Here is an 11720-nt window from a genome sequence, read left to right as displayed (position 1 = left end):
GATGTTCGATTCTGGCCACAGGGGGAAGCAGCTGCTTCATCGTCCACTGTGACGGCACTTCCTCATTCCAATGTCGTAAATTAGTTAAATTTGCCTCCCCACTTTATAAGTGGTACCTTATTTCCTACTTGATAGATGCAACTATCGTTCAGGTTGCTAGGTCAGCAACGAGCAGGGGCTGTCATTAATTAATCAGCCCCAGAGGGTTTTTAATAATCTATCCTGTATTTATTGCAGTCTTACCTTTTATGTGTTTTTAATGTAATTTTTTATCCTGTATTGTTGTTTTAATTGATATATTGCATTACTGTTTTATCTGTTTTATATTGTGATTGTATTATGTTGCTTATATTTTGTCCTTATGTTGTTTGGGCCTCTGCCCCATGTAAGCTGCCCCGAGTCCCCATGGGGAGATGGTGGCGGGGTATAAATAAAGTATTATTATTATTATTATTATTATTATTATTATTATTATTATTATTATTTAATTGATGGGTGCTCACCCCGCCACGGGCTGGCCTCGAACTCATGACCTCATGGTCAGAGTGATTTATTGCAGCGGGCTGCTCACCAGCCTGCGCCACAGCCCGGCCCCTTTGTATCCATGTGAAGTCAGGAAACATGGATATGGGGATTGTACTGTTTTTGCTTCCTAGCTTTGCCTTGATCATTTGTGTAGGACGAGTGCCTTAGGCTATCCTGCAGAGTGAACATTGCCTCACCGGATACTCGGACCTTATGTTTAACAACCCAGGTATACAGAAACAGCTGTAGAGAAAGGGAGAGAATGGAGATGTCATTGCATCACAAATGAATGGGTTGGTCCTGGTCCAGACAGTGGGAAGCATTCTGATGTCAGAGGTTTTTTTCAGATAACATTTGAACATGTCATTAGTATCCAAAAGTTTACTTTGGAAACCACAGAAACCTCTCTGAGAAACCCATGTGCAGATGTTTCTTCCCCCTTTTCCTGAGTTGTTGTGGTCTAAGGACACTCCCAAAATGTTGCACAGAAAGAGCCTCACCCCCACCAGCCACTCAACAACTATAAAACTGTTGCAAGGCTGTAGGGACCCTGTCTGAGGCATCACACTCCAGCAGAAAGGAAGACAGAAGGTGGGTGGCTGGAGACAGAGAAAGGATCAAGTTACAGGTCTAGCAGCAGCCACAAAGAGAGGAACATCATGGTCCAGGCTACTCTATACAGCTTCCTCAAATATATGCTGCTTGCAACATGTAGCTGGAAAGCAATTGCTGCTTTCCCCAACGCATCACCTTTGCTCAGCCTCAACTGGGGAAATTCAGACAGCCTGCTACACTTGTACACTTCCACAGCAAGAAACAGCTTCCACCTGCAAATCCACTCCAATGGCTACGTGGATGGAAGTCCGTATCAAACCATTTACAGTAAGTACCGTAGAAGGGGTAAGAAATAATGTGACGAAGACAGAGCCAGAAATGCTGGATATGGTAGCTGGGGGATTCTAGAAATTGTATCTTAAACTTAGTTTACAATATACCTCATAGTAAAGGTATAAAAACTATATTGAATCTCTATCTTAGCACTAAATGAATATAGCACTAGACAGAATACAAATTGGCACTTTGCGTACTTACTATTTTGTTGCACCTTTAAAACTTTATGACATAAGCTTTGGTTGAGAACACTGTATCAACTCCATAGCATGTTATTTTGAGTGGGAGGATATGCATGGATGTAAGTAACAGGTTCAAATCCCGGGAGCAGAGTGAGCGCCCGCCGTTAGCTCCAGCTTCTGCCAACCTACCGTGTTTCCCCGAAAATAAGACAGTGACTTATATTAATTTTTGCTCCCAAAGATGCTCTAGGTCTTATTTTCAGGGAATGTCTTATTTTTCCACGAAGAAGAATTCACATTTATTGTTGAACAAAAAAAAAAATGAACATTATATATTGTACAGTAGTTGTCATCACAAACCAGCATAACCAGACAAACTGTGAATCCTATCAAGAATTTCTTTTTACTACCATTATTTCCATGTACAACTGGTATGTACATTTACTAATTCTGCATTTTCTGGAGTTCTGTTTGGCAGGTGCCGGGCATGCTTCCAAACAAAAACGTTGCTAGGTCTTACTTTCGGGGGATGCCTTATATTTAGCAATTCAGCAAAACTTCTACTAGGTCTTATTTTTCAGGGATGTCTTATTTTCGGGGAAACAGGGTAGCAGTTTGAAAACATGCCAATGTGAGTAGATCAATAGGTACCACTCCTGCGGGAAGGTAACGGCGCTCCATGCAGTCATGCCAATGGCCACATGACTTTGGAGGTGTCTACGGACAATGCCGGCTCTTCGGCTTAGAAATGGAGATGAGCACCAACCCCCAGAGTCAGACATGACTGGATTTAACATCAGGGGAAACCTTTCCCTTTACTAAGTAACAGACATGTGGATAGAGGAAAATGAGAAGAAAGATCTGGTAAGGGTTTCCAAATACCAAACAATGAGTACACACGGAAAGTCTATTATCTTTGTACTATTGGTAAAATAGAAATAATATTGTCATAGTCCACATTATTATTATTTCTTGTCATATTGTCATAGTCCACATATAGGGGCCCCTGGTGGCACGGTATGTTAAAGCGCTGAGCTGATGAACTTACAGACCAAAAGGTCCCAGGTTTTAAACCCGGGAGCGGAATGAGCGCCCGCTGTTAGCTCCAGCTTCTGCCAACCTAGCAGTTCGAAAACATGCCAATGTGAGTAGATCAATAGGTACCATTCTGGCGGGAAGGTAACAGCGCTCCATGCAGTGATGCCGGCCACATGACCTTGGAGGTGTCTATGGACAATGCCGGCTCTTCGGCTTAGAAATGGAGATGAGCACCAACCCCCAGAATCGGTCATGAATGGACTTAATGTCAGGGGAAACCTTTACCTTTACCTAGTCCACATATAATTTGCATTTTATAGCTGGACAAACTTAAAGGTATTCTGATTGGGATTTATCCTCTAGTTATATTTATTGATTGAATATATTTTAACTTGGCCTTTTTATCATCCATAAATTAAATTCCAATAGGTGAGTTTTCACCTTAGAAGACCAAAAAATTAGCGTTGTGAGTTTCGCATCTTGGAGCCTCCAGTGGCCTAGGGGATAAAAGCCTTGTGATTTGAAGGTTGGGTTGCTGACCTGAAGGCTGCCAGGTTCGAATCCCACCCAGAGAGAGCGCGGATGAGCTCCCTCTATCAGCTCCAGCTCCATGCAGGGACATGAGAGAAGCCTCTCAGAAGGATGGTAAAAACATCAAAACATCTGGGTGTCCCCTGGGCAACGTCCTTGCAGACGGCCAATTCTCTCACTCCAGAAGCAACTCCGGTTGCTCCTGACACGAAAAAAAAAATCTTGGAAAAGGCTTTCATTGAAAGTATGATTCACCTTGAATATTCAGTGTGGATGCAAAAACAGTTGCACATATCACTGGAAGTCTCCCTGAAATTATGGGGGGAAATTGTTAGAGATGACTTGCAGTTCAATTATAAGATAAACACATTAAGAACAGAAAAGTTGTTAATTTGTAAAACAGAATATATTAGAAACAATAATGGGCCTCCTTCAGATCTTTCTCAACAAAGCAAAATATTGTCATGAGTTCAAAGAAATTTTTAACAAAAGGTAGTGGAGTATAGTCCAGCAACTCTAGATGAGCTCCTTGAGTTCTTGAGCCCAATCTCCAAAATACATTCATCACCTTAGAGAAGTGGTTCTCAACCTGGGTTCCCCAGATATTTTTAACCTACAACTCTCAGAAATCTCAGTCAGTTTATCAGCTGCTAGGATTTCTGGGAATTGAAGGCCAAAAACATCTGGGGACCCCAGGTTGAGAACCACTGGTCTAGACACTATAATCCTGTTGATGCTACCCAGAATGGCATTGGCTGTTTTAGCTGCTGTGTCACACTGTTAACTTATCTTCAGCTTATAAAGTATGGACTGAAATCCAGGTTCGCCAGACCATAAACATGTAAGCCACCAACTGTTACTAAAACCATATATTTTATCCTTCCTCAGACAATCAGTATGACTTGAAGGGGGAAAGATAATTTTGTCTGGACTACACATACCGAACAAGAGACCTGTTATGGATTAGAGAGTTATGCAAAAGAAAAATGTAGAAACTCTTATATTAAATCCAGGAGTACTTAAATAACCCATGTATTATATTAAGTGATTTCTTGTCCTAACTAAACAAGTTGAGAGATTTAGGGCATGCATTCTCCAGACCTGAACTGCGAAGTGCAACACTGGAATCTTTCACCTATAGCTATTTTACCAATGAAAAATCCTCAATAGCTACTTCAGATGAGGGTATTTTGAGTAGGAAAACGATGGTTAGATCGTACAGTAGAGTCTCACTTATCCAACATTCGCTTATCCAACGTTCTGGATTATCCAACACATTTTTGTAGTCAATGTTTTCAATACATCATGATATTTTGGTGCTAAATTCGTAAATACAGTAATTACTACGTAGCATTACTGCATATTGAACTACTTTTTCTGTCAAATTTGTTGTCTAACATGATGTTTTGGTGCTTAATTTGTAAAATCATAACCTAATTTGATGTTTAATAGGCTTCTCCTTAATCTCTCCTTATTATCCAACATATCCGCTTATCCAACGTTCTGCTGGCCCGTTTATGTTGGATAAGTGAGACTCTACTGTATTTAACACCTCCTTCCCTGGCACTGTGCTTCCAATCTAAAACTTCTGTCCAGATGTAGCTAATAATTACCAATGGTTTATCTTCATTTCTCTCTGAACTTTTCTACTCTACCGTGTGCTGAAATAAGAGAAGCTCAAGAAATGTTTCATTCGCATTCCTATTTTGCAGAATATTCATGTAGAGTAAAAATTTGCACCATGCATATTCCATCACTATCTTCTATAAGAGGTAAAGGTTTTCCCCTGACGTTAAGTCCAGTCGTGACTGACTCTGGGGGTTGGTGCTCATCTCCATTTCTAAGCCGAAGAGCCGGCGTTGTCCATAGACACCTCCAAGGTCATGTGGCCGGCATGACTGCATGGAGCGCCGTTACCTTCCTGCCTTCCCGTACCTATTGATCTACTCACATTGGCATGTTTTCGAACTGCTAGGTTGGTAGGAGCTGGGGCTAACAGCGGGCGCTCATTCCGCTCCCGGGATTTGAACCTGGGACGTTTCAGTTCGCAAGTTAAGCAGCTCAGTGCTTTAACACACTTTGCCACCAGACCCAATGATAATTGTCTAGGAAAACTGTGCTCCATTATCTCCATTATAACCATCCAGATACTTGAAGACAACGATCACATTCTTCTTAATCCTTTTTATGGGTTTTGAACAGTTTGGCCATCTCTGTCCTGTTAGCATTTCACTATCTTCTTTATGAAATGGCACTAATGTGTTCTTGTTCTTCCCAATGCTCCAAGCATAGCTATAAAAATAAGGTTTTTATTATTTTTAACCCTGGTGAGCCTGGTATTAATTTGTATTCCTCTTTGATTATTTCCATGATTATCAAGATAGAAAATCCCATAATATCTGCTTTGATCTGGGTTATCTGAGTCCACACTGCCATATTTTCCAGTTCAAAGCAGATAATGTGGGATTTTATTCAGCTGTGTGGAAGGGACCTTACTTCATCTGAAAGCGTCATTATGTAGGCAACTTCCATTTCCCCCACTGAAATCATTTGTGACTGCACCTTCAATATCTCACCTGCATTATGAACTCCCTTCTCTTTAAACATTTATGACTATAAGATATCACACAATATTTTCTAGGCTTATTGAAATCAGAGTGTGTGTCTGACTACGGGCCCTTCTACCGTCATATAACCCAGAATATCAAGGCAGAAAATCCCACAATATCAGCTTTGAACTGGGTTATCCGAGTCCACATTGCTATATATTCCTGTTGAAAGCAGATCATGTGGGATTTTATTCAGCTGTGTGGAAGGGGCCCAAGGCTATATAACAAAACTCGAGGACATGATCACTACTACAGTAGAGTCTCACTTATCCAAGCTAAACGGGCCAGCAGAAGCTTGGATAAGCGAATAATTTGGATAATAAGGAGGGATTAAGGAAAAGCCTATTAAACATCAAATTAGATTAGGGTTTTACAAATGAAGCACCAAACCTTCATGTTATACAACAAATTTGACAGAAAAAGTAATTCAATACGAAGTAATGTTATGTTGTAATTACTGTATTTATGAATTTAGCACCAAAATATCACAATATATTGAAAACATTGACTGCAAAAATGGCTTGGATTATCCAGAAGCTTGGATAAGCGAGGCTTGGATAAGTGAGACTCTACTGTATTAAAGAACTCTACTTCTTCCATTACATTGACCAGATCCTTGTGGTTAGTTAGGATCAAATCCAAAATTATTAATTCCCTTGTTGCCTTCTCCATCTTCTGTACAATGAAATTATTTGTGAGGCTGACAGTAGATGTTCCTTTTGGGGATGTGATAACTACAGAATAGAGAAGGCATACACACAGAGAGAAGCATATTTTGTGGAAAGTGGGCCAAGGTCAGAAACCGAGAGTTAGCCTGTGATACTTATAATTAACGATGTGGAGCAATGTAATGTTTAAGATGCATAATTTAATTTTCTGAGACTCCCGAAAACTGTGAAAGTAATTTCAGTGTACTCGCACAAACCAATACACTAACATCCCCCCCCTCCGAAAAAAAGAAAAAGAAGAAAAAAAGAAAAGAAAAAAGATTCTGCTTAGATGTTAGGAAGAAATTTATTGGTAAGAGCTGTTCAGCAGTGGAATATACTGTCTTTGAGCACTGTTGACTCTCCTCTGAATTTTAAAGACTATTTTAAGTGTATTTATTATATTTTAATCTGTTTTTACCTTAATTCACACTGTACTATTTAATGGTTTTTAAACTTTTGTATTGCACTTTTTAAACAATGAGTAAAGTGTGGGATTGTTAGCCACCTTGAATCCCCACAGGGAGAAAGGCGGGGTATAAAAAAGTTAATAAAAATAATACAAATAGTTCTCTGGAGGACTTTAGACAGTGGTTTGATTCCTATCTTATGGGAGTGTTTTTGCTGTGGATTCCTGCAGGGACTTGGATGAGATGACCTATTTGTTACAATTTGAAACAACTTTTTTTATTATTGACTGTGCATACATTACAGTAGAGTCTCACTTATCCAACATAAACGGGCCAGCAGAACTTTGGATAAGCGAACGTGTTGGAAATAAGGAGGGATTAAGGAAAAGCCTATTCAAAATCAAATTAGATTATGATTTTACAAATTAAGCACCAAAACATCATGTTATACAACAAATTTGACAGAAAAAGTAGTTCAATACGCAGTAATGCAATGTAGTAATTACTGTATTTACGAATTTAGCATCAAAATATCACAATGTATGGAAAACATTGACTACAAAAATGCATTGGATAATCCAGAATGTTGGATAAGTGACTGTTGGATATAAGTGAGACTCTACTATATTTTGTAGCGTGATTAAAATCTGATAGGACTGCCAGGCAAACAGATTAACATATTCTGTGGTTGGGTATGGCCAGTCAACCGCCATCATCTACAACTTAAGTCATTAAAATAATTTTCTAATATTCAGTAACTTAATTTTCAGGTGCCTTGATGATCAAATCTGAAGTTGCTGGTTATGTTATAATAAATGGTGTGAAAAGTGGACGTTTTCTTTGTATGGATATGAATGGGAACATCTTTGGATCGGTGAGTTTGCATATACATATAGAATTATCTAGCAAAATTACATCATGCAGCAGGGCTTGTACCAGAGGCTGAGTAAATAATTCTGTTGTGCTTCCCAAAATGCGACTGTCTCTTTCACTTCTGGTTTGGTTTTATGAAAACACCTCCTCTTCTTCTGAGACAATAAAATCAATGTAGGATGCATGTACATCACCATCAGTATTGCTAGATGAGGATATGGAGGAAAATGCTGAGCTACTAAAATATCTGTAGGAACATAGAGAAAATGACCAGGACCATATTCAAATGATTAAACCTGTTGGTAAATCTTCATTGTTTAAGCAGGTTCAATTGACACTCTTCAAAAAATGTTGCCGACTGATCCTTCCTCCATCCCAATGATCTAAATTATGCTAAGTTAGATGGCTCCAGGTAAAATATTTGGGATGGTTAGTGATGATAAAACTTGAGACACCCCTTAGAAAAATATGATGTCAGTGCTATAAAAGGTTTGAGAGCATAATCTCGTATCCCTGGCATTTGGTTCCCATATGCATGTTATATTGACAATAAATTAAATGGTAAATTTTGGAGATCACACAAGAGGTTTCACACATGCTCCATATATAATAGACACTGCCTGTAATAACCATAATTTGAATACGACTCTTTCAGGAGATTGGGCCTGCGGGAAGGGGTGACATTCAGTATTTAGAGAAGCATCCGCTGCGAAAAACTTGATAACTATTTTCTTGGGAAAACAATAAAATCTATGATTGTTCTCTTGAGTTTGGCAGCATGGATAAAAATAGCCCAGGTACAGAAAAAGACATTGTTTGCTTATTTTATTTTAATTTCATTCATAGGCTGCCTTCCTCCTGAATTCAGACCCATGATGGCTCACAAAAGAATAAGCAGCACAATTCCAAAAAACAATTAAAACCATCATATTAAAATAGCATGTTAAAAATAAAATAAATGCATTAAAAAGCATATACTGTAAAAAATAAAGCACCATTCCTCCCATAAAAGGACTCTTTGCAAAGAATTACCCATAAAAAGCTTGCTTAAACAGAAACGTTTTAATGTTTTATCATCCTGTGGGAGGCTTCTCTCATGTCCCCGCATGGAGAGCTAGAGCTGACAGACGGGAGCTCACCCCGCTTCCTGGATTCGAACTACCGAACTTTCGGTCAGCAGTCCTGCTGGCACAAATTAACCCATTGTGCCACTGGGGAGCAGCCACTTTCTCAAGACTTATAGGTCTTCTGTCATCATGGGAAAAACAATTCAACAACAATAACCAAGGAACTGTAAAGTTCTGAATGTAAAATACTTTTGTCATAAATGGGTGCCATTTTCTTTCTCTCCAATTTATTACCAATCTATGTGAATAGTACAATCAACTAAGTGTTTAAAATATTTTTAAAAATTTCATGTCTGTGCATTATCTAGTAGCTTGTTGGGTTTTGTATTGCCATTCAATAGGTCAGGACTTCTTAATCTTTTTTTACCGGTCCTGGGTATATAGGTATATAAAATACATATTAAAACTAAACATTTACTGATAACAAATCAGTATTTGTAAGGCTTGCTAAGCAGGCTGATTTTCCTTTTTGTGGAGTATAGCTGAAGCCATTACTACAGAGTCCACTGAAAAATGCATGTTATTTTTTAACATATTTGTGTAAAATGGGTAGCATTCAGAAAACTTTTACTGTTGCCACATTTTTGAGACCCTAATATTGAGCTATGGGGATTTTCCTCGTGGTCAGGACCCACAGTTTAAGAAGCTGTGTGATAGACAGATACATTTTAATTCTTATAATAAAAAAGTATGAAAACATTGTGTTGTATATCAAACACCCATCAAAACTTAAGTGCACCGAGTGTTGCTAAACATCATTGTATGTTAGGTAAAGGTTTTCCCCTGACATTAAGTCTAGTTGTGTCTGACTCTGGGGGTTGGTGTTCATCTCCATTTCTATGCTGAACAGCTAGCATTGTCTGTGGACAATTCCAAAGTCATGTGGACTGCATGAAGCGCCGTTACCTTCCCGCAGGAGCGGTACCTATTGATCTACTCACATTTGCATTTGCTGGGTTGGCAGAAGCTGGGGCTAATAGTGGGGGCTTACCCTGTTCCCCAGATTAGAACCTCCAACCTTTTGGTCAGCAAGTTTAGAAACTTAGTGGTTTCACCTGCTGCGCCACCGGAGGGCTCCCATTATATGTTAGCTAGAATATATTGTGAAATAAAATATCATCAAGAAAAACATTTGATAAAACATGCAGGGATTGTTCACCTAACCAGAATGTTCATCTTGCATTTTAATCTGCTGCTAACCAAAATGTGCAGCTTCCATTTTAATACTTTTTCCGTATTTGTATTTTTTTTCCAGCATTTCTTCAGTTATGAGGACTGCACTTTCAAACACTGGGTCCTGGAAAATGGTTATGATGTTTATCAGTCTCCCAAATACAACTACCTTGTCAGCTTAGGAAAAGCAAAGCAACCATTGTTCCCCAATATGAATCCACCACCTTACTCCCAGTTCTTGTCCAGGAGAAATGAAATTCCTTTAGTCCAGTTCAACACACCGAAACCTCACAGACATACCAGAAGTGCCAACGCGGATCCCTGCGGCAGCATCATATCATCAGGAAATATTGCGAAAGAAAACCTACAGTTACAGCCACTAATGTATAACACTAAAATGAATTCAAACAGTGAAGATGAAGACCCAAACAGTGCAACAATCAATAGAAGATTTTTGAGTCCTAGAACAGATGTCAGGAGCTGAACTGAAATTATATTTTTATTCAGTAGTAACCAGAGAAAACTTGAACCGTTCCTTGAAACACTTGTTAGTCTACATATAACAGAATTTAAAACCATCTTTTCAGATTAGTAGTTCAGAATGAGTTTATAACAAATAATCTATGTTAAATGGAGATGATAGGAAAAGATACCTACTTTACTGAGACTCTGGGGAGTTGTTGCCTGGGGATACAGATTGTTGTTGTTGTTGTGTCTTAAAATGGTTTCCAATATATGCCCACCTGAAGGAGATCCTATCAAGGGCCTTTCTCTTCAAGATTTCGGGGAGTGCTTTTGCCTTCTTCTGAAGCTGAGAGAATGTGACTTGGCTGAGCAGGAATTCAAACCCTGTTCTCCAATCACAGGCCACAGTGGCTTTTGAGATACATAGAGTATTTGACTGAATCGTGTGACTGTTTTTACTTCTTTCCTCTTTCACTTTGCAGCAATTTTGGGCCATTTTTTTTTGCTATGACAGCATCTTTTTGATGTGCTATACAGAGATTAGTAAACACTATTGAAAGATATCACTGCCTCTAATATTAAAAAGCAAAAACAAAAAATAAGATTTATATGATTGAGAGCTTAACAAGAAATTGTAATTTGATTGTCAACTGGAACTAAAGAGTAAATTTTCAAGTAGTTGTAGGATTGTCTTCCCCCATCTATATTAACATATTGTGTGAGATAATTTTTTAGTGTATCACTCTTATGAATTGTTATTATCCACAATATATAAGACCGTGTTCTTCTTATATTACTAACACATGTAGAATGGTTATGCTTGAATGTCATTATGCCCAAATCTTCCAAGTACCGGTCCTTGTGGCCACACATCAGAGGAATACATTGACAGAGACCTAAGATGTCTGGGAATGAATAAAAATACAGTAGAGTCTCACTTATCCAACATAAATGGGCCGGCAGAACATTGGATAAGCGAATATGTTGGATAATAAGGAGGGATCAAGGAAAAGTCTATTAAACATCAAATTAGGTTATGATTTTACAAATCATGCATCAAAACATCATGTTATACAACAAATTTGACAGAAAAAGTAGTTCAATACACAGTAATACTATGTAGTAATTACTGTATTTACGAATTTAGCACCAAAATATCACGATGTATTGAAAACATTGACTACAAAAA

General features: G+C 38.5%; 1 protein-coding gene across 1 annotated transcript; it reads left to right on the top strand.

The window, feature by feature from the left end:
- Positions 1-1118: 1118 nt before the first annotated feature.
- On the top strand, positions 1119-10623 carry fgf23 (fibroblast growth factor 23). The gene is made up of 3 exons (XM_003221363.4): positions 1119-1407; positions 7664-7767; positions 10149-10623. The coding sequence occupies exons 1-3, from the start codon at positions 1185-1187 to the stop codon at positions 10548-10550; spliced, it is 729 nt and encodes a 242-aa protein (XP_003221411.2). The 5' UTR covers positions 1119-1184; the 3' UTR covers positions 10551-10623.
- The last annotated feature ends 1097 nt before the right edge of the window (positions 10624-11720 follow it).

The sequence above is a fragment of the Anolis carolinensis genome, chromosome 5, assembly GCF_035594765.1.
Source record: "Anolis carolinensis isolate JA03-04 chromosome 5, rAnoCar3.1.pri, whole genome shotgun sequence".
In the NCBI taxonomy this organism is placed as follows: domain Eukaryota; kingdom Metazoa; phylum Chordata; class Lepidosauria; order Squamata; family Dactyloidae; genus Anolis; species Anolis carolinensis.
Note: the sequence above shows the minus strand (reverse complement) of the source record. Positions and strands in the feature narration are given on the sequence as shown.